The sequence below is a fragment of the Diospyros lotus genome, chromosome 4, assembly GCF_014633365.1.
Source record: "Diospyros lotus cultivar Yz01 chromosome 4, ASM1463336v1, whole genome shotgun sequence".
NCBI lineage: Eukaryota > Viridiplantae > Streptophyta > Magnoliopsida > Ericales > Ebenaceae > Diospyros > Diospyros lotus.
The window spans coordinates 41,864,549-41,889,098 of record NC_068341.1 but is presented as its reverse complement, the minus strand read 5'-3'; the positions used below and the strand labels follow the sequence as shown (position 1 = coordinate 41,889,098).

General features: G+C 35.3%; 1 protein-coding gene across 7 annotated transcripts; it reads left to right on the top strand.

Moving 5' to 3' along the window:
• The first annotated feature begins 396 nt into the window (after positions 1–396).
• On the top strand, positions 397–24,213 carry LOC127799416 (uncharacterized). Of its 7 annotated transcripts, none has more exons than XR_008022620.1 (3): positions 473–1,161; positions 19,059–20,726; positions 21,755–22,933. XR_008022620.1 is itself a non-coding variant. In XM_052333441.1 (3 exons), exons 1-3 carry the CDS (start codon positions 1,015–1,017, stop codon positions 21,758–21,760), a joined length of 282 nt encoding a protein of 93 aa, XP_052189401.1. In that variant the 5' UTR covers positions 489–1,014; the 3' UTR covers positions 21,761–22,933. The 7 variants fall into 7 exon arrangements, 2 of the variants coding, with proteins under 2 accessions (XP_052189401.1, XP_052189400.1); XM_052333441.1 differs by lacking the exon at positions 19,059–20,726 and adding an exon at positions 13,518–13,646 and having other exon boundaries at positions 489–1,161; XR_008022619.1 differs by lacking the exons at positions 19,059–20,726; positions 21,755–22,933 and adding an exon at positions 23,599–24,213 and having other exon boundaries at positions 397–1,161.
• Positions 24,214–24,550: the final 337 nt, after the last annotated feature.

The window sequence follows — 24,550 nt, the reverse complement described above, 5'->3', positions numbered from 1 at the left end:
GAATTTATCGGGCAAAGTAACACTCTTCAAAAGATAAACAAGATAATTCTAATATTTAAAAATGCATTTTCGTCTATGAAGAATTTAGAGATCAAATTTTTCGTCTCTAACTTAAATTTTTATTTGTTTTCAAAACTTTTTTAAATTTATTATGAAATTTATATTTATGTTTAGATTAAATAATTATTTTTTATAAATTTATATATTAAAAAATATATTTATAATTTTTTTATATTATTTATTTATTTTCTCCAAACTTTTATTTTTTATAAAAATAATATTTTTTTTATTTTCATTTGGCATCGTATTTATTTTTTTATTTTAGTTTTGATTTATACGGGGGCTATTGGAGTTGTTTGAAATTCCAATTAAATCCGACCCAACCTCATACCCGACACCGATGCACCGTACCTTACATGGGCCCGACCCAACCATGACAGCTTAACACCAGAGCCCAGGGCCCAGGCATCCATTGATGCTGATATATATGCGTGAACGTGGCGGTCATGCCTATCCGTCTCAACACCGCTCTCTGCAACTTTCCTAAGATGGTTTCTTCGTTAAATCTCTCTCTCTCGTCGATGGCGGTTTCCGGCCAGCGTTTCCTCCTCCTCATCTCCGTCCTCCTAACCCTAATCGCTTTATCGGCCGCCTCAAGGCCTGGCCCCTACAAAACCATAATCTTCTTCTCCGCTCCGTCGTCGCCGCATCGGAATCCCCCTTTCTTCTCTTTCTATATCTTCCAACGCCCTTCTTTCCCTGTTTTCTTCTCCAGGATAAGAAATTTCTACTCCGAGTCCACACTCTTTGTCGATCGCACAGTCGTTAGCGAACAAGCCCCTCCCCTGCGTTCCGGATTTTACTCCTCTGCGCTCCACGACCGCATTATGAAATTTTTGCTGATCATTGGGTCTCTGCTTGCGGGGGCTGGCTGTGGCGCCCTTTCCGCGATTGCTATTTACCTGATGTTGTCTCGTTTCGCTTCCGATCGTTTTGAATTCGTCGATTTTGATAATGATGGTAGCCCTAAGACGATGGAATACCTTCCAGTCCCGAAGGCCGATTCCATCGTCGGTGTTCCGCCAACCAAAGAGGTCGTTTGAGGGTTTGAGAGAGGAAGAAGTTCAATTGGCATGTTCTGAATTGGGGAAGTTTAATCATGTAAGCATGCCATGTTTATAAATTGTGCGTATTTGCTAACAGTTCTGTGTTTAAAATGGTTTCTCTTTTGGTATTCTCAGTATTTGGTTTTGATTTTCTGTGAATCTAATGCTGATTCTGATTGGATGCAATCTATTTGGTGTTACTGTTTATGGTTTCGGCCAATTAAGGCTCTGTATTGCTTACTGGCCCTGGACTGAATACTTGTTATTTTGGTGCTCCTTATATCTGAATTGGGATGAATCTGGGTATTCATTTACTGAATCCTTCAATGCAGCATTTCATCTTTTTTTTTTCTTTTGCGATTCTTGTTACTAGTGGTACTGAATGATAAGAGGGTGTGTACCACTGTGCTGTTTGAACATCTCATTGTTAAGTTGGAGATTAGATTGTGCCTGTGAAAAAAATGTGGGAAATGTGAATTACAGAAACCAGTGATGAATTACGCTCAGTCAATAGTAGTGAACTGGGGTATATTGGACATGATTGACTTTCCTGATGCTGGCTTCCTCGTATAGACATGTAGCTCACAACACTTTTCATGGTTTATGTAGTTTAGTTTGAAAGTTTTGTGAAATGAATTAACGCTAACAAGGAAGAAGGGAGCCCACATCTGGTCTCCCTTGATTTGGAAATGAGATCTGGAAATGAGATCCCTCGAGGTAATTCATTGTACCTGTGGCTTAAATTGGTTGGAAGAGAATTAAAGATTTGTTTGGTTGCCCGTGTTGTGTGGCTGGAATTAGAAATTTGATGAGGCAAGTTCCATTGTGTGATATCCTTCAATGCTACTTATGGGTTTTAAGTAATATATCCTCAGGTTGTTTTGCATATTCTTTATAGCCCTTTTATTTCAGGTGGAACTGGGAAGAATTGGAGACTTGGTGAGATGTATTCCGAGTCTTTGGAACTATGCTAGAAATTGAGACTTTGGGACTTGAAGTGCCCATTGCTGGAAGTTGGTGTACATTTTGTCTACTTTTTATCTTCTTGCAGTACATAGAAAAATAGTTGGGATCAAGCTGGTCTGTCCACTGATCTTGGAAAGTCTTCTCATTAACAGTTCTAATTATTGGAAATGCCAAATAAAGGCGTGGGTTTTTTTGGGAAGCTTGTAGAGGATTATCAATAACATAGGCATTCAATTGCATTTGAACCATGACCAGAATGTTTGCTTCACGCTTCTTTCTATTTTTTTTTTTAACCACATTCTTATTTTTCCTTTCTTCATTTGAGGCTTCCACTTTTACTTCCACGTTGGTGATCATGTTTAAAGTTGCTAGGAATCTTTTAAGAATAATTATCTAACTCATACTTTTATGCCTTCTTATGTGAGATACTCGGCAGTCTTTTTTTTGTTTTTGTTTTTGTTTTTAAGAGAAGAAACTTACTATAATACATAATCTCCTTAACAAATCAGATGTCATGTGAGAAGTATGAGCAGTAGACATATTATTATTGCATCTTTAATTCTTAGTCTAAAATTTCATTTTAAGGTCTATATAGTTTCTTTATGATGGCTGTCAGTTTTCTGAGTTTTATTGCATTCAAATAAAATTGCGATTGCATTTTCAAACTGCACCCTTCTTAAGGCAATGCATATTATGTGTCATGTATGATGTCTCAACCAATATTATCTGATTTACTGTTTGTTATAGGTAGCCAGTATCACGTTTCTTTTTGTATGTGGTTGAGGAGTTAGGCTCATTTTAGAGTCTTGTACGGGATTATGGTTTTCTTTGAAGCTGATCATTTATACCATATTACATATTTTAGAAGATAATTCCAATATTCATTTGTGAATAATTCCAGTAATAATTAGAATAAGAACAGACGTGTAAGCTTCTTACTTACCTCCTAACGTAAATTTCAGATCTCTAGCTTAGGTTTCCTTTTAGTAAACTGCTTTAGAATCTTCTATTTTTTTTTTTTTTTTTCATTTTCTTTAATTTAATGATATATTTTGTTTGAGTTGGGCTTAGTCTACATTGTTATCAAGTGTGAATACAATCTCGATTCCATGGGGTGGGGGGCAGAGATCTTGGTATCTTTAGTATCTCCCTGTAATTTATTGGTGTCATTCTTAACTATTTTCCCCTTTTTATGGATAAATCTTAAGGATGTTTAAGATTACCTTCCTTCAAGAGTTGATGCAGAACCCAAAAGAATAACATGATCAAACCAAAAAAAAAAAAAAAACTCAATATCAAAATCAATAATTAAAGTTGGCTTTCAATTACATCCTAAACAACTAGACAAATACTAGATATAATCCTTTTCTAATAATTTCAATCTAATTAGGATTCTAGTGGAACCTAATAACTAAAGTATTAACTGAAAGGTAAAAAAAAGAAATTAGAAAACAAAAGAAAATAGAAATTAAACAAAAGAAAATGCTAATTCCTATTTCTGCCCCTGGAATAATATTTCTCAAAATATTTGTTTCTGTGTCCTACATTAGTCTCTCCTGGTAGGAGAAAATTTGTCCCCAAGTTTTGCTTAATCTGGAGGATTTGCTGTCAATCCCTATCAGGAACATTCTGCTCACGTAAAATAACGTCTAGTTTATATGTATGTCCATAGCAGAAAGGTAATTTTAATGGAATCTTAAACCCTAGAGCTGGTTCAAGTAATGGGTCAACAACCGGTTTACTGAAAGGAAGCATCACTTGTGAAACATCAAAGAAAAGTTGGAGAATGGACAAAGGTGAAAGGGTTTTGAAAATTCCTAAGGGAAAACATCAGGAGATTCCTTAATTTCCTGGCTTTTTTTTTTTTTTTTTGCCAGGGTTCCTTGGGAATTTCCTCATGTACTGCAACGTTTTCTTCCCTTACCCCAATTTGGGCTTGTCTTGGTTAGGAATCTGGAATTCCAGTTCTACTACCCTTTGATTTTTTTTTTGGTTGCAATAATGCTTGAAGCCACCCAATTTATCACTATTGGGATTTTGAGCTTGTTCTTCTAGCTACTTTTCCTTATTTTCTCTTCTTTATTTCCATGTATGAAATGGCACAAATGCTCACTTTCCAATTAAGTAAGTAGTAAGTGCACGGTTAGAACATTGTGGCTCAATAACTAAGGGTGGGATTCTCGGCGAAAAAGAGGACCCAGCATAAACCACTGGTTAATAGACTTATTTCAGCCTTGTAAATCTTGATTCATTTGGTAAAATTGGGCTTATATGAATTCAATATTTTGATATATCCGGGCCATTGTTGGATTCATAGGGTTTGACATGTTGGGTCAATGACTAAGGGTAAAATAAGTCTGAAAATCTAAGCACCCAAATTAATTCAACATTATTTTAGAAAATAGAACAGTAAACCAAAGATATGGATAGAAACAACCAATTTTCATGATGATCAATCTGGGTTTTTCTTGGGCTTAGGCTTGCAGAAAGTTCAGCTTGGGTTAAGGGAAAATTGATGTTAATGGGTTTCTGGGCTAAAACAAATTGGGTTGGGTTTCCAGTTAATTGGGCCGGTTCAATTGAAATTGGGCAAAGGGCTTAATTGGGTAGAGAGGTTAAAACTGGCTTAATTGGGTTAAAATTGGGTCACAAACTCATTCAAGTTGCAACAAAGATCTTTTTGGCTTCAGCGAAGTTGGTGTTGAAGACTTAATTGCACCGATGTTGGCAAAGGCTTTCAATGAAGAGGGTAGTGTTGGCAACTCAAGTGGTGACCATTTCACACTCGAGGCTCACCCTTGACTATTGTGAAGCTTCAAGCTAAATTTATGGTGTTGAATCAATGAATCAAGGCTTCTAGATATTCTACAATGCCTTTGAAGGTTGATTCTCTGTGTAATGATGGTGATTTAGGACAGTTGTTACTTTGATGGTATAGTTGCCTGAATTTCTTTGGTTATGGTGGTTGATGAAAACTTCAAACGGTGGCTAAAACTGATGGTGAATTGTGTAGGTTCAGATGGTTGCAGAAGATACGTGCAGTGGTTCCACCTAGAATAAACAAAAGAAATAATGCTAGTTCCTATTTATGCCTAGAATAATATTTTCCAAAATATCTCCTTTTATGTCCCACATTAATGTAGAACCCAAAAGAACGCAAGAACCAACTAAAAATCTCAGCTCAATATCTGAATATCAAAATCAATAATCAAAGTCTACTTTCAGTTACATCCAAGCAACAATGTATAGGCACTACTGGAAATGATCCTACTTTAATTCCAATCTAATTTCTAATTAGGATTCTTTTTTTTGCTTGATTATTTCTAATTAGCATTCTTCTTTTTTGCTTGATTATTTCTAATTATGATTCTAATGGAACTTAATAACTAGAGTTTTGACTAAAAGATAAACAAAAGAAATAACGCTGGTTCCTATTTCTGTGCCTAGAACAATATTTTTCAAAATATCAGCTTTTATGTCCTACATCAATTAGGTTTTTAGCACTAGTAGATTAAGATTATGGATATGCATAAGCAATTAAAACTTCTTGAATAAATATATGCTGTATGCATGTGTGAAAATAGTGGTTATGCTTTTGTGTTTTTTGTATTTTCCTTCACTCTCTTCACGGACAAGTAAATTGATGCTTTCTCTCTCCCATCTAGCATGTTGGTCCCTTTATATGTTTTCATTTGGGAAACATGATTTGAGTATAGGGCTGCGGCCTGAAGGTGTTCAAAAGGCTTGGCAGAAATTCTTGCTGAAGCTTTAACTTTGCATCCCTCAGTTGATGTAGGACCCGGGTTTTTTCTAGTATCAGTACATCTGCAATCTTGATAAGTCATATGCTACTGTGTTTCATTTATATTTGGTCATTTTTATTGCCAAAGAATTTTGATTTTTCTGTCATATTATCTAAACATTGGATAGGTCAGTATGAATTATGCCATGATTACTTATGAGCAATTAAATTTTGTTATTTGTTTTGGATGACATGTAGACAAAAGGCATAATTAGAGAAAGAAAGGGAAAAGGGCATTTACTACTCAGTGGTCAAATTTGGGTCATAATTTGGTGGTTCAATTCTTTCTTGCACTTTAAGAGCACAAAAGCTAAGATCAATGCAATTTTTCTTATAGACTGGAGATTGGAGGAAGTATATGGGACTTTATTGGATTTGTGTGATTTAATCGTCACCTTTTGACATATCTTACCCTTTACGTCATGCTTGGGAAACTGCCAAACCGGAAATCTTTTTTGGTAATTACTTGCTTTGAATTTTCCAACATCAAGATAGTCAGAAAATTGAGAATCTGTTATTTTCTATTCAGGTAGTTTTTGTTGTACTATAATAGAAATATAACCTCATAAATCACTTTAACTGTTCTCTGAATCATGCCTTAACTTAATACCAAGTCTAAATCTTTTTTCCTACCTATGATGGGATGACCTAGGACCAATTGCTTAGAACCTTATAAGTCTAGTAGACGTTGTTAATGGATTATGGTCACTGGAATAGAGTGGTGCACAGAGTTAGACCTTGTAGGTTGGAGGACCAATAAATATAAATTTATATGTATATTTTTTAATTTCATGATTTGTTTTCTTAAGCATATAATATTGTCAATTTTTTTAAGTGATGGGCAAATCAGATCTTGTGATGGATGTAGGTGTCTTTCTAGTATCTACAATGTGTCTAGTCTTGTGATGGATGTAGGTGTCTTTTTTTGCTAGGCTTGCCTTACATGAAACTGAGTTAGTTTTGGTTATTATCTGTTCAAATTGTTTCTTATGTGTTCTTCCACTTGATTGAGGATCAATATTATTTGCGCGGATGCTCATAGCAGTGGCATAGATGTGGTTGAATTCGAGGATGCTAAATAAACACATATGCTCAGTGTGGGCATCCTTTTTTGCATTTCAAGAATCAGCCGATTGATGGAGGTAACTCATCATGGTATATTTGCAAGCATTCATCAACAGAAGTATATTAAGCTAGCAATATGTCTATGTTGGTATGGGAACATACCACTATTTGGCTCTTTCTATTTGTGAGAACTAGATGGCTGCAGGAAATTGTCAAGCTATGCATCGTTGGGTTGTGAAACTTTCCAGGCACATGGAAATTTGGTATGGGTGAAGCAATGTCTAGCAAAAAATGAAATTTCAACTTTAATGGTTTTTAGTTCATTGCACTTTGTTTGCAATTGGTTTTGGGTTTTCGGAGTTCTTTATATTTAGTTTTGGTGTGGGTTTGAACCAAATATAGAGAACTTTGAAAGAGAAATTCTTCTACACATAGGATAACCATAATCTATTAGCAGATACATTCAATTTACCTCTTCCTAATATGGCATGCTTACATGATTAAACTTTCCCCAATCCATAACATGGTAGTTGAACTCTTCTCTCGCTCAAACACTCAAACGACCTCCTTGGTTGATGGTGCAATGATGTTGGCCTCGACCGTCATGATTGGGATATACTCCATTGTGTTGGGGCTCACAAAGTCATTAAAATTGGTGAATTCAATGCGTTTGGGAGTGAAATGAGACCAGATCAAGTAAATAGCGGCAACGATGAGGGCGCCACAACTAGCGCTTGCTAGTAGAGACCCTATGATTTGCAAAATGTCCTTGCTACAATCGTTCAAGGTGGTTTGGTAGAATCCAAAACAGAGGGGAAGGGTTTGTTTGTCGACAACTATGCGATCGACTAGGAGGGCAGGCTTGGGGTAGAAATTCTTGAAGTCAGAGAAGAAAACGATGAAAGAAAAGCTTTGAAAGAGATTGGAGGGGTGAGAGATGGGTTTTGATAGGATGATGATGAGATAGAGAATGAGACTATGGTTTTGTAGGGGCAAGGTCTTGAGGCGGCAGATAACTCAAGGGCGAGTAGGATTGTGATTTGGAGGAGATGGTGGGCTGAGACCTCCATTGATGAGAGGAGAGATTAACAGAGAAACTCTATTTGGAAAATTGTAGAAGCTTGTTTCGGTGGTGGCTAGGAATGAGTATGACACATATAAATAGCGACGATGGATTGGGCTGTGGGCCAGTGGGTTAAGTCCTCAAGGTTGGGTCAGGCCCATGTAAGGTACAAAGTCACATGTGGGGGTTTGTTCAGGTTTGATATTAGATCCAAACTAATAGCGATTGAGTTCATAATTTTAGACTTGGGATCACCCAAGCAGAACACGTAATCAAACTAAATCAAAACAAAGTTAGGTCCTATTGAATTGGGTCTTGTGCCCAAAATAATTAAAAGATTGTGAGAGTTTTGATTTCACCTTTGTATCAACACAAAGCTTTGAGTAGAAGAGGAGACCAAACCTCTCTATTGACTATTTAATTGATTGCTTTAATACATATGAAATAATGTATTAAAGTGATGTTCTGACAAACCTCTACACTTACTTTTCAATTATTTAATACATATGAAATAATGTATTAAATACTGACTATTCAATTATTTGTGTCAATAATTTAAAGTGATGTTCTGACAAAACCTCTATACCGACTATTCAATTATTTAAAGTGATTGCAATTGATTGCTTTAAATACATATGAAGCAGAAGAAATATCCCTATTCCCTATAAGTGATTTTTGCTCATTTGTCTCAAGCAATGGCATGGATCATCGAAAGTTTGTTGGTGAACTTGTTACAAGCTATTGAAGATGATGTTCTAATTTCCAAATCAGGTTATTTTAGGGTATGGAAATGCTATTTGTATGTGGAGTTCTTAGACTCCATTCTACATTTTGATGTGGTATGCCACATAAGAGTCCAAGAATCAGCTTTTAAAATCTACATAAAGTAATTAAATCCTAGCTGAATTATCTAAATCAGAGTAGCCAAACACCTTCAATTTACTTCAGTTTCAGATTGTATATCAACAGTGATAACCCTAGTAAAAAATTTGTGGAATTCTCTCCCACCCTTTCATAGTCACCATCTGCAATTGCATCTCATGAAATTGACCAACTGCCCTAATAAAACAAAGCTTTTATGGTTTAGATTTTCTATTTAGTAATAAAGCTATGGATTTTATTGATTGTCAAGTGAGTAGCAAATTCACAATATTAGTTTATAGATATACTTGATTATTTATAAATACTGCCTATTACTTATAAATTACAATACTTGTAGAATTGAATTGCCTATTGGCGTACTTTTTACACAATTCTGAATAATTTTTAATTGTTTTCTTTTTTTTTACATGTATGTTGACAATTAATTGTCATACATCTCTATGTTTATTTATGACGTACATGCGTATTAATTGCCGTTATATTATGTTTCTTCAAACCACTCAAACCGTCCAAGCTGCTAAACTATGGTTTGGGTGGTTTCAAGCACATAGTGGTTTGATTTGGAAAACACTTTTCAAACCTCCCAAACTGACCATTGCACACCTCTGTTGGCTTTTGCTACGCTTCTGTCAATTGCGGCAAACTACTACTACTTTAAGGTAAGTCAAGAAGTTGTGTCAATTTGATTTAACTTTGGAAATGTTTATGCCGCTCTCTGCTTGATTGTTGAGAAAGTGTGGGGAAAATTGTTAGATTTTGAGATTCAATAGATAGATCTTCCCTTTGTGAGGTTTAAAAATGAAATTGTGTACGTTGTGATGTAACTATTTGTGTTATTGATATGGTGTATAAATTGAGAATTGAAACATAGTGTTGTTGAACTGTTTATAGTTCATTATTAATGAGAAATGTAGATGGAAGCTCCTTGAACAGCAGATTAGATCTTCAGGAACAGCAGATTAGATCAGAGAAATCTTAACCAGCAGATTACAATAGAATAGCAAACCCAACAGGTCAGAACAGATTTACAGAGATCCAAGTTTTGATTTCATATCATAGCCTTGGATGATCTCAGATCAGGACCCTAGAAGATCTGATCTCAGATCACAGTCCTAGAGACAGATTGCACCTCCTGATTAGATTGCAGATATGAACATCACATGAGAAGTGATGATTTGATCATATCACAGCTTGATCAGATCAAGAGGATACAGTCAGTTCTAAACGAGATTTGATGATTTTATTGCATCAAATCTGCTCCAATTCTCCAGATTTATCCCTCAATGGCTCTAATACCATGAAAAATTATATACAGAACTGAGAACAAGAAGAGAGGAAAAGAGAAATTGGAGGGAAAGAACTAATCAATTCTATTAAGCTACGGTTACAAGTATTTATACCAATACATTATTTTTCCTATGTACAAGCTACTTATGCTAGGCACAAAGTACAACGAGTCCATACAACATACTTAATACAAGCTAATAGGATATGATCCAGAAGAATCGAAACCAAATTACACAAGTTGTTCATATTTATTTAGGTATTAACTACTTCTACTTGTGCTATTGTATTTCTAATGTATGTAATTGTAATATCTTACTACTAACATTTTTTTTCATTTAATAGGAAAGAATTTCATGCAAAAATGAACAGAAAAAAAGATGAGAAGTGAACTGAAGAATGTAAGTAACATAGATTCTATTGTAATTGAGGTAAGTGCGGGAATCATCATCCTTTAAAGAGAAGCAAAAACACTTGAACAAAGAAAATAACTTTATGAAATGAATGGGCCTCTGAAATGAATGGGCCTCGTAAAAGACGTAAGTTAATGATTATTTCATTTATATAATGCAGGTAAATTTGTAGTACATATCCTTAATTAGTCAATTGTAAAATTATTAAGTATACCTATGATTGATAATTATTTTATTTTTCTAGATTGTTTTCCAAACCCAATGCTCACCAGCTACTTCCTAGGAAGAACTATTTGAACTTAAAGTTAATAAAATTATGTGAAAGAAAGATTAAGTTGTAATACATTGTGTAGGGATGTTTGTGATATTTTTATTTAGTTTGACCCAAAAATTTGTGTTACAGGGCTAGGAAGTGATTCTATTCCTTTGAATTGTGATGATGTAGGAAACATTTTTTGTGTATTCGTAATTATGGTGTTAGAATTAGTATATTATGTATAGTGTTGTACATATAATATATATTTATATATATATTAGAGATAGGGTTGTACCTTATGCTTAAGCTAGTTGTACCTTATTGGTATATATAGATATACCACATTGTGAATAAGACACAACATTTTTCTCTCAAAACATCATATGGTATCAGAGCCACAAAGTCTCTAGACCCAACCGTCGGTTGTTGACCTCACCGCCATAAGCCACTGTCGCTGACGATCAGATCTCCACCGTCAGTTAGTCCTCTCCATCGCGGTCGTCGTTGGGCTCTCCATTGTAGTCAGTCGACGGCCTCTTCTCCACACCATTGCCGCTGCCGCTTTGTCTCCCTTCCCCGTCGCCAGTCACGATCACCATCACCGACTGCAGTCACCATTGCCATCATTGGTCGCGACCACTTCTTCGATTTGAGAGAGATCTCATTGTCACCATCATTGGTCCCAGTCACCATTGTCATCTATGGCCGCCATCGTCGTGACCGCAACCTTCGGTCGCTGTCTTCATCATCATCGATGGTCATGTCCTTTGTCTCAAATGCACCGTGCGATTGTCGATCTTCCTCCTTACCGCCACTAGCCGCCGTCGACCTCGGCCTCTACAACCGTTCGTCCGCTAGATCTGAAACGTATCACGCGATTGTCTCGGCCTTTCTTCTCCGGCAGTTTCAGATCTTGTCAACTGCATCGCTACTGCCTTTGGAACCAACAACGTTGCCTTTTCCGATTGCCTTGCCTCTGTTAGTCGCCTCTTCATTGGCCAATCTCGTGTCGTCGACCATCCGTCCCTTGTCGCCGTCATCGCGGCTCATCCAGCTCTTCCAAGTTGCTGCTCAGATCTTGGCCCTTCTCACCCAGATCTAATTTTTATCAAGCTCCACAACCAAGATCCAGATCTCAGCCCAGAATTGGTCTGTCCGACCCACCTAGATCTGTGACTTGCTTTAGATCTGGTCATCAGTCTTTAGATCCGACCACCATTTCTCAGATCCAGCCATCAACCTTCAGATCCAACTGTCAGTCTTTAGATTCGGCCATTATTTCTCAGATCTGACTATCAATTTGACAGATCTAGCTGTTGATCCCTCAAATTTGGTATGCAGTAGCTTCTGATCTGTCTATTTGGTTGGGCTTGGATCTTTTCCGCTATGGCCTCTTCAAAACCTGGAGAAGTGAGTTCTTCTTCATCGATGACTATACTTGTCCATGTAATGTCTTTATCTTGTATTACTGCCATTACCACTGACAAGTTGAATGGTAAGGACTATGTGTCTTGGTCAATGTCTGTTTGAATGTGGTTTTGTAGGCATGGTGTTAGTGACCATTTGACTACGAGGCTTTCTGACATTGCTAAAGCAGATAGGACTATCTAGGATCACATAGATGCACAGTTGATTACATTGTTATGGCAGTTTATAGATGTTGATTTAATTCCTTTATTTCGTGTCTACGAGAACTGTTTTGATATTTGGTCTCATGCTCAACAACTAGATACTAATGATATTGTGCGTTTATACACTATCATTAGTAATTTGTTCAATATTAAAAAGGACTCCTTAGATGTGCCTACTTACTTGGGTTGTATCCAGTCTGTTGTGACAGATTTTAACGCTATGCTCTCGGTTACAGCCGATCTCAATGAACAGAAGCAACCGAGGGACAAGTTATTTATGGTGCTCACCCTTGTAGGCCTTGGGCCCGATATGGAGGGTGTTTGCATTCAGATCCTGAGTAGTCCCACTATTCCTACCATGGAATAGGTGTTTGCCCGGATCCTTCGAAGTACACAAGCATTTTCTGAGGCTTTAGTTGGAGAGCAAACTATACTTGCCTCTCATATTCCTAGATCTTCCTCTGACTTTAGACCTGGAGGTGGTCGTGGTTGAGGTGTTGGACGTGATCACAGTGGTTGGCGCCCATATTGTAATTATTGTCATTGCCTTGGTCATTATAAGGATAGATTTTATGCATTCCATGGTCGCCCTCCCAAGGCCAATGTTGCAATTCTTGATGGTACAGACACGTAGTCTGTGGTACCTGGTGCTTCTCACACTACGTGATCAACCTCTACATGTATGATCTTTGTTGAGGAGTTGGCTAAATATCACCTGCTTCAAGCAACGCGACAGGCTTCATCTCCTGTAGCTTCTATTGCCCAGGAATCTACTTCTTCTGCATGGTCACCCAACGGTACTTCTCATATCTGTTTTACTCATTCTCAACTTAGTCCTTGGATTTTTGATTCAGCAACTTCCAAGCATATTTTTGATAATAAATTCTTGTTCTCTGATTTTGATTCCTCTATGTCCCTTCCTTCTATCACTATGGTTGATGGGTTTAAAACCCTTCCCACTAGTTGCCCATAGTCTCATTTCTATTTATCATCTCACTCGTTTTTTGAATTGTTGTATTATCTTTGATTTTGAATCTGTTCTTGTGCAGGATCGGGGTATGGGACGAACGATTGGCACTCGACATGAGTTTGAGGGACTTTACCATCTTGCCCTGCCGTCGTCTACGACATTTGCTTGTGCTACTACAACAACATCTCCCCTTCAAATTCATTCTCGGGTTGGTCATCCTTACTTATCTACTCTTTGACTAATGATTCCTTCATTGTCTCTGTTGACTACTCTAAAATGTGAGTCTTGTTAGCTAGGAAAACATGTTTGTTCTTCTTATCCTAGTCGTCTTAATAAACGAGTTGATGCTCCTTTTGATCTTGTCCATTTAGACATTTGGAGTCCTAGTAGAGTCAAGTCTAAACAAGGCTTTTCCTATTTTGTTACATTTGTTGATGATCATTCTCGTTGTGTTTGGTTTTACTTTATGAAAGATCGTTCTGAATTGCAATCTTTATTTACTTCCTTTTGTAATGAAATCTCTACTTAATTTGGTCATACCATTCAAGTCTTTCGCAGTGATAATGCCAAAGAATATTGTTCTTGCAGAAATTATTTTAAGAGAAGGGAATAATTCAATTATTCATTAGTGTGTATCTTATATATACATGTATAGGAGTCCTACCTTATGTACAAGACTATGCCATCTACAAGTACATGATATTTATCTAAACTATTTAAATTTACAGAACAACTATCTAAAAAATAGGAATACAGCTAATCTTCTAGGAGAATTATTCAGTCTTATCTTCAACTGATTTATCTTCAACTTTTAACACTCCTAATAATTAGGACCACTATCTCGGCTACATACTTTCGATAATGCTCTAGATTCCTTCTCAATTCTCCACACTCCCCCTCAAGTTTGGGTTGAATATGTTATTCAAACCAAGCTTGGAGCTCAATTCATCAAATGTTCTTCTAGGTAGAGCTTTAGTAGGAGTGTAAACAAGCTGAAACATCCCTCCTTCTAACTTTTCTTTGATGAAATGTCTGTTGATTTCAACATGTTTTGTCCGGTCGTGATGTACCGGATTCTTTGCAATGCTAATGGCAGATTGATTATCACATAGCATTTGCACTGGTTTAGCAATAGTCATTTGTAGTTCTTGAAGTATTATTCTCAGCCATGTTCCTTCACAAAATCCTTGAGGCATAGCTCTAAATTCAGCCTTCGCATTGTTCCTAGAGACCACTGATTGCTTTTTGTTGCGCCAAGTAACTAGATTTCCCCAAACAAATGAGCAATACCTAGAGGTTGACCTCTATCAAGAATTGAACCAGCGCAATCAGCATCACTATATACTTTTGCCCCTCGGTTACTTGTTTTCCTAAACATCAAGCCTTTGCCAGGAGTCAACTTTAGATACCTCAAGATGCGGTAAACAGCTTCCATATGTACTTCTTTAGGATCATTCATAAACTAACTCACAATACCTGTTTCATTAAGGAGGTCTAGAGTATACTTTCTTTGGGATACAAAAATTCCTTTTTTAGACCTTGCAACTTCCATGCCTAAGAAATATCTTAGGTTTCCTAGATCTTTGATTTCAAACTCACTTTCAAGCATTTCTTTGAGGTTATTCATTTCAGAATTATTATTCCCTATAACAATAATTTCATCCACATATACAATGAGGATAGACAATTTACCTCCCAAAGAATATTTGATGAATAACGTGTGATCAATTTGGCTTTGATTGTATCCCTGTTTCTTGACTGCTCTTGTGAACCTCTCGAACCAAGCTCTAGGGGACTGCTTGAGTCCATAGAGTGATCTTTTGAGTTTGCATACCTTGTTTCTTGTAAGGTTGGTTTCAAATCCATGAGAGATTTTCATGTAGACTTCCTCTTCTAAATTCCCATTTAGGAATGCGTTCTTCACATCTAGTTGGTGAATAGGCGAATCTAGATTTGCAACTAGAAATAGTAAAACTCGAATAGTATTCAATTTTGCCACTGGGAAAAATGTCTCTTGGTAATCAATACCATAGGATTGAGTGAAGCTTTTTGCCACTAGGTGGGCGTTGAACTTGTCAATCTGTCTATCTTTCCTATATGTCATCGTGAATACCCATTTGCAGCCTACATGGTGCTTTTTAGGTGGTAAGTTTCTCTTTTCTAATGTCACATTCTTTGAGTCTACACCTTTTTTCTCTTCTTCGTTTGATAGGTCTTCTTCCTCCATTCATGAGGTTTTTCCTGTCCCTTCTTTTCCTCCCCTGGTCCCAGTACCTATTTTTGTTCCTCCTATTCCTCTCCAAACTTATCATAGTCATTCTTAGCCTTCATTAGTGCCTACTGCTCCCGCTCCTATTGTCGATGATGGTATTGCTCCAGACCCATGCCTCCCTCCAGCTGGTGCCATTATTTTGTCTCCCTTTGAATCTGCCCAAGCTCCTGTTTGTCGAGGTACACAATCCACTCACAATCCTCGTCCCATTTATACTTTTGTGAGCTATCACCGTTTGTCATCTATTTATTCTGCTTTTGTCTCTGCTTTTTCGTCTGTTTCTATCCCTAAGACAGATACTGAAGCTCTTTCTCGCCCTGGGTGGCGACATGCTATGGATGAGAAGATGTCTGCCTTGTTGGCTAATGAGACGTGGGATCTAGTTCATCTCCCTCTGGGGAAGTCTATTGTTGGTTATCGATGGGTGTTTACAGTTAAGGTTAGTTTAGATGGTTCTATTAATTGTCTGAAGGCTCGATTGGTTGCTAAGGGCTATACTCAAATTTTTGGCCTAGATTATGGTGATACATTCTCGTGGCTAAGATTGCTTATGTTTGTGTTTTTCTTGCTATCATCGCTATTCAGCAATGGCCTTTTTATCAACTGGATGTTAAAAATGTTTTTCTTCATGGCGACCTTCAAGAGGAAGTGTATATGAAGCAACTTCCTAGTTTTGTTGTTCAAGGGGAGTCTTGACTGGTATGTCGCCTGAAGAAGTCCTTATATCGCCTAAAGCAATCTGCTTGGTGTTAGTTTGGTCGCTTCAGTTCGATTATCTAGTCTTTTGGTATGAGTAAAAGTGAAGCTGATCATTTTATTTTCTATCGCCATTTTCTTGGTTGAGTTATATTATTGGTGGTGTACGTAGATGACATTATTATCATAGGAGATGATGACATTGGTATTGGGCAATTAAAGACTCATTTGCATTCTTATTTTTAGACCAAGGATTTGGGTAGGTTGAAATATTTTCTTAGTATTGAGGTAGTTCAATCTGCCCATGGTGTGTGCATCTCTCAAAGGAAGTATGCCTTAGATATTTTGGAAGAGATTAATATGTTTGATTCACGGCCTATAGATACTCCTATGGATCCTAATGTTAAGCTTGTATCACGACAGGGGGAGCCATTGGAGGATCCTTGGTGATATAGGAGACTGTTTGGGAAGGTTAATTATCTCACAATCACACGGCCAGACATCTCTTTTGTTGTTAGTGTGGTAAGTCAATTTTTGGACTCCCTATGTGACAGTCACTGGCACGCTTTAGTGCGTATCTTGAGATACATTAAAAGTGCTCTTGGTAAAAGCTTGTTGTTTGAGAACAAATGACACAAATAGGTTGTTGGATATAGTGATGCAAATTGGGCTGGTTGTCCTACAGATAGGCACTCTACCTTAGGTTATTGTATTATGATTGGAGGAAATTTGGTTTCTTGGAAAAGTAAGAAGCATAGTGTTGTGGCTAAATCTAGCGCAAAAGCGGAATATCGGGCTATGGTTTTAGCCATATGTGAGTTGATTTGGCTCAAGCAATTCCTCACGGAGTTGAAATTTAGAGATTCAGGACCTATACAACTTATTTGTGATAATCTGTCAGCTCTTCATATTGCCTCTAATTCAGTTTTTCATGAGCGGACCAAACACATAGAAATAGATTGTCATTTTGTGAGACAAATTAATTTCTGGAGAGATTACTACGTCATTTATTGGCTTTAATGACTAGCTGGTTGATCTTCTTACCAAGCCATTACAAGGTCGACGGCTTGACTACATTTGTACCAAGCTAGACACATATGATATATATGCGTTCGCTTGAGGGGGAGTGTTAGAATTAGTATATTATGTATAGTGTTGTACCTTATGCTTAAGCTAGTTGTACCTTATTGGTATATATAGATATACCACATTGTGAATAAGAGACAACATTTTTCTCTCAAAACATCACAAATGATAAAGAGGTTGACATTGTGAGTGTGAAAAGCTTTTTAATAAATTATGCCAAATTATTTTCTTGTATTCTTCAAAAAAATGTCTTGCCTACCCAATTCAAAAGTGTTTTCTTACTTTATAGCCTTGATCAATTTCTATATTCAACTAGTGCTTTAAAGGCCAATCGAAAACACTTCTATGCTATAGTTGATGTGAAAAATGCTAGTCTTAATTAGTCAAAGTATGTTTTGGACTGATTAGTACAAGAGATGGTTAGATACAAGAAATATCCTAAAAGTTGTGCTAACAAGAAGCTAAAAAGATCCATCAATGGTTGTGTTTTTGTTTTATAGGTACTCATTTAAGCTGTTTTTTTTTTTTTTTTTTTGAATTGTTGTTTTGTTCATTTCAAGTATATTACTAACAACTTTTTCAATTTTGTTGTTAAATGCTTTAGATTATTTATTTTGACGAGTCCCATTAGTGGAATTGATTCCTCCTAATTGTTTACCCATAGAGTTTTGGAATGAGAAAGAGTTAAAGATAGAAAAAAAGAAAGAAACCTAGCTTATAAAACTTACAAATGGAGAGTTAATTGTTGTACTATTGGCTTCCAAGCATGAAATTGGTTTTTTAACATCATTGATATTTTATGATAATTGGTTATTGTAGTTATGTTGATAATTTTAATTCATATTATATTATTAAAGTATAATATATGATGAATTAAGCTATGTTTAAATGTTGACAATAATTGTTTTAATTGTGCAATATATGAAGCTATAAATGTTATTTTTGAGTCTATGATTGCTTTAAGGAGTGCCAAGAGATGAAGTGACTACAATGATTGTAATGCACTAGCGCTGCATATTAAGTAATATGATGAGGTGTTAATTAAAATATTCAAATACCCAACTTGCAAGAAACTAAGATTGTAGCAAGAGAAAATGTTTACTATGTTGCTGGAGATTAGTGAAAATATAAGGAATGCAAAAGGCAATGGTCTCTAAGGTGAACATGGTGGATACATTTGTGCATAATGCATCTAGAGAAGATCATTAGTCAAATTCTACTAATAGTAATAATCACTCATTCATTTCAAAAGGATCAAAAGGATGTGAGACCCTGGTAAATGTTGGTGTTGTTGATTGTACATTTACGAGGAGATATCCATTGCCAATAAGCCTAAGAGAACTCAATATTGTGTATGTAAAGAAATAAAATATTGTTTTAGTAAAGTGTGCAATGGAGTGTAAGAAATCAACATTGGCACATGTTAATATCAATCTTGATTTCATCCCATAATGTCCTTGTATTTACACTCTATTGTTCATTTTATTTAAAGAATATTTTCTTTCCTTGTATATGCAATATTGACTTCTCCTAATCTTACCGGCTGTGTTTCTCTCCTCATTATAGATTGTATCACGAAAAACACCATTATCTCTTGCGATCTCACATCCTTATGAAATGATTGAGTTATTTTCACTTTTTGTAGAATTTAATTATTGATATCTCCTGATATATTATGCATAGAGGTATGCATCCTGTTCATCTCAAAAAACTTACTTTTGCATTTGTTATATTTTCATTCATCTCCATCAATGTAGCAAACATTTTTCTTGATGCAATCTTAGTTTCTTACATGCTACGTATTTGAATATTTAATTAACCACCTCATCATAAAAATATGAAATGTTACTATCATTGTAGCTATACCTCATTTTTTAACTCCTGTCAAAGCAACCATAGATTCAAAAGTAGTATTTAAAGCTTCCTACATCAGATGGTTAAAAAAAAAAAATACTAAAAGCAGTTAAACATAGTTTAATTCATAATGTATAATACTTTAATAACATAATGCAAATTAAGAAGTTAATAAATCATTAATTTAAAATTATTAACATAAATAAAGTAAGTTATAAATCAATTATCATAAAATATCAAGGAAGTTAAAATAACAATTCCGTGCGTGTAAGTTAATAATGCAACAATTATCTATCCATTTGTAGGCTTCATTAGCTAGGTTTCTTTCTTTCTTCTACCTTAACTCTGTCATCATTCCAGAACTCTATTGGTATACAATTATGAGGAATCAACTTCACTAGTATGAATTGATGGAAATAAATTATCTAAAACATTTAGCAAGAAAAATGAAAAAGTTGTTAGTAATATCTTTGGAATGAACAAACAAGAGTTCAAGAAAAAAAAAATTGACTTAAATGACTATTTGTAAAATGAAAATGCAACCACTGATGGATCCTTTTGGCTTGTTGTTAGCTGACTTTTAGGATCTTTCTTGTATCTAATCATCTCTCAAACTAACCAATCTAAAACATACTTTGACTAGTTACAAGTACTAGCATTTTCCACATCAACTACAACAGATAGTGTTTTTAACTAGGCTCTAAAGCAATAGTTGGATATAAAAATTGATCTAGGCTATAAAGCAAGAAAACTCTTTTGAATTAGGTAGGCAAGACATTTTTTTGAAGAATATGAGAAAATCATTTAGCCCTAATTTATTAAAAAGATTTTCACACATCAATGTCAACCTCTTAGCCATTATTAGGAATACACAAAAATGCTTCCTACAACATCACAAGTCAGAGGACTATAGATTCACTTCCCAACCCTTCAGCACAAGTTTTTGTCTCAAATTTTTTAATCAAAATGTCACATGTATCCCTACACAATGTATTACAACTTAATCTTAATAAAGACCAAAAACCCATTTCTTTCACATAATTTCATTGAGTAACTTAAGTTCAGATCGTCATTTCCAGAAAGTAGATGGTGAGGATTGGGTTTGGAAAGCAGTCTATAAAAACAAAATAATTATCAATCATATTGTACACTTAATAAATTTATAATAGACTAATTAAGAATATGTACAAATTTACTTGCATTATGTAAATGTAAGTATCATCAACTTATGTATTTTATGAGGATCTGTTCAGTTCATAATAATGTTTTCTTTGTTCAATCACCTTTCGTTGGTATGAAATATGTGAGGTGGCTGCTCAAAGCTGGAAATAACAGATTCATGGAACAATTGTTTTAAGTTTTGTCTTGGAAAAAATACAGGTACTTGTCTGTGTGCTTTTGTATCATTAGATTTCATTCTTTTGCTTTTATAAACAAATGCTGAAATTATGCAGAACCCAGTACATCCTAAGTAGACCGTGGTATTTGTTTCAGAAGTCAGATATTGGCATTTCTGATGCCAATCTTTACATGTAATAATTTTTAAATGGACATAGGCCAACACATAGTGGCATAAGGGCATGGTATGTTGTATTTGGCAAAAATGATGTAATATACTTTAGGATTCCTTATATATATATATATATATATTTACACATTAGGTTGCATTGAAGATAATTACTCTTGTACAACTACTCTCATCTCTTCTGATTATGCTTATGCTTGGTTGGTGCAAGTTTGTTTCCAGCAATATGTTTGTTCATTACCTGTTTGAATATTCAAAAGAAATTTGTCCATAGTTTTGTAGATAAATAACATCATGTGGATAATAAGCTTTGTTTTCCGGTGATTATGGTTAACACGTATGAGATTTTGATCTTTAGCTATTCAGGTTTTTGTCCAGTTTACCCTTCAATTTTACCTAAAATTGTGGTCAGACCCAGCAATTTGTGTTGAGTTAAATATTTTAAGTATTAAATATACAAAATACTTTGATATTGGTATGTGGTGTTTTTAACTCTTGCATATTCTCCATGATGTGCAGTCTTTTAAATATTATAAATCAATACAAATATTATGTTATCATTATTATTTATCATTAACGAAGTCCAAATTACCAGATTGTTTCATTAGTCTGTAGTCCAAACTACAGATTGTATTGACAGTCCTGAGATATTAGTCTGTATTACCTAAATTTTATTTGTATGTGCCGCTAGCTCTCCCTTGGACTAGCTGTGAAGGAATTGCTTATAATGAAATAGACATGCCTAAAATCAGCATTGCAGTTATTTATTTAACGTTTGTCTAATCTGTCTAAATGTTAAATGACTCAGTAAAGGACGTATATTAGTTCCCTTTTCTTGAGTAGAAGTTGGATTTGGGGACTCAAAAGTGTGGTTTGTTTTCAGGGTTGAATCTTGGTGGTTTTGGAGTATTTTAGTTTTTTCCAGCTTAAAGAGCTGAATTTTCTACATCAGTTCCAAGAATTTCAGCGTCATATGGAACCTCAATGATGAGGTTCTAAGGTATTAATTTCAGCTATGGCTGTGGTTCTAATTTCTTTGGTATGCTTCTTGATTCAAGATAAAGAGAATTTGTCTGTAATTTTTTTTAATTATCAATGATGGGGGGTTTTAGGAAAGGATGACTTATTTGTTACAATCTAGAAAGAGGGAGGGAGAGGAGGATAAGATCTTGGAATAAGTGAAGAGGAAAAGAATATTAGACTATTTAGATCTTTAGGGTAGTGTTCTTGAGTGTTCAAGTGATTTTCTTTCTGTCGTTCTTGAGCATTGGCTGTTTTGATGGAAACACTGTTTTATTCTCTGTTATTGTTCACATATTTGAAACTTCTTGTGATGGCTGTTGTGTTTAGGTTCTATCTGATCTTTGGGATTTTGAGGATGGGTTGCAGCTTTTAGGAGGTTATTTCTGTCAAGTTTTGGAATGTTTGTATTAAGCTCTGCTTCTGGGCTGTTTTACAGGGTGGTTTTTGCCATTTTGGGTGGAGTGGTTGCTTTACAAATCATTTGCTTTTTTGTTCTTCTTAGCCTCCAAAGGCATCACTCCTTGTTACTTCCTGTCAATACATGTTATTGGGAAAGAACAATACACAATGAGCAGCCCACTGCTCAATTCAGTGCCTACGTATCTTCTATGGATTTCCACTAGCCTATTCAGCAAAAACATAGACAAACTATGTTACTAATATCTTTTAGATGTTAAAATAATCATTAAAATATGAGTTAGAAAGCAAATAATGTCTCTGTTTACCCTGCTGCACTACCTATATGGCACAAAACAATTTAAAGCTGGAATGAAAATTCTTACAACATGTATGGTCCTTAGCCATACGATCCAAAGTTTAGCACAAATCAGTTGATATTCATGTTTCCACTTCAATTGGTTGAATCAGAGGGTAATTGGTTGATATTCATGTTTCCACTTCAATTGGTTTAATCTTGCTTTGTCCCATTTTCCTGCTTCCTTTTGTTTATTTACTGAAGACAAACAATATCAGTGCATTCTTTATCTTCAATTTGTCTCTAAAACAAATCCGACGTCATTTTCTTTGCCGAGAAAACATCCTTATTAGTCACGTTTTCTTTGCCGAGAAAACATCTTATTAGTCACAATGAAGGAAAAAAAATTCCTGGATGTTTTCCCTTGATAAATCATAGAAATTGCTGAATGACAGTGATTATAATCAAATAACACAGTTAAGTTAACATTTCAGAACATTATTAAGTAGTTATGTCATTCAGTTTCCGAGTATGGTATTCTGTTATGTTATTGCCAAAATTATTGAGTCTTGGTTTCTATGCTTCTTCGCAATCTGATTATATCAACAATATCAGTACATTATTGGTCTTGAAAAGGCTTCATAGCAGTCTGATGTCATTTTATTTGTCATCTAATCTTGGTTTTGGTTAGCCAACCTCATTTTAGTTACTTTTTTATTTTATCTTTCTCATTTTGCCGCCTCCTTTTAATTGAACCTGAATGGAACTTGATAGAAGCCACAAAATTTGTTATACTTACGCATAACAAATGCAATTAGTCAAATAATGCAGTAATCACGGAGTTCTCAGTGATCATCTGTCCTTTTTTCACTTGCTCTTAATCATAAGTTGTCTGTCTTGTTCCTTTTCTTCATAATGTTGTCAATTTTACTTTTTTTTACAGCTTTTTAGTTGTAGCTTTCTTTACTATGTTGTCAATTCGTTCAGTATTTTGTTTCCTTATTCTGAAGTTTTCAGGTAAATGCTGATAATATCTACGAGGCTGTGGGAGTTTCAGGTAAATGCTGCCCTGCGCCGAGATTTCCTTCTCCTCCACAATTTTTGTCAAAATCTCTACCCGAAGTTTCAATATCCTTCTTCCATGCAACAATTCTTACTGGAGAACTTAGAAAACGAAGCTTAGTGTTGCATTTCCTATATGTGATGAAGTTGATTTTGCTTAGGTTAGTCGATTGTTTGGTTTTCCTTTAAAGAAGCGAAAGCTTTGTGCCTTATTCTTATTGGTTTCTTGGGAACTTATGTTAGGTGTCTTGTACTGTTCTTACTTCTTTGTTACCTACATTACTCCCTATGATTGGGTTCTAAGCATGTGCAAAAGGTAGTAGTTAGAGGTTTTTATTCGGTCTAAATCGAATCAGAGTGACACTAGACAGGATTGGATCAGGGTTATACTTTTTCGACTGAAGACCGAACCGGTTGGATTAGGATTGGATTGAATCGAATTGGTTCAACCCAAGTTAGTTTGTCTTTTGACTTATTTTTCCCTTGTTTTTAATATAAAAATTTTTAAAAAATGTATATGTACACTAAAGACTCAAATCTTTATGTCAGCTGAGTTAGTGATTTACTTATATGTATAGTCATACATACATACATATGCATATATATTAGGGCTTCTTTATTTGTTTTTCCCTTCCCATCATATCCATTTTCCATGTCAGTGAAAGTAATTGGCACATCAGCTATTGTCTTGTACGCTTGACGTGACATTTTTAAATGTGTTCTCTAATGACCATTCAAATTATGTAACATTTTGTTGACAAAAGCTGAATTCCTAGTGAGTTTTATAAGAATTAAAGTTTGGAATAAATTTGAACAAGTGACCATAGTTTGGTGCTTCTTTTAAGTCATTTTCTCTGTAATTTTATGATAAATTTAACAAAAAGATTAAATTGTAATAAG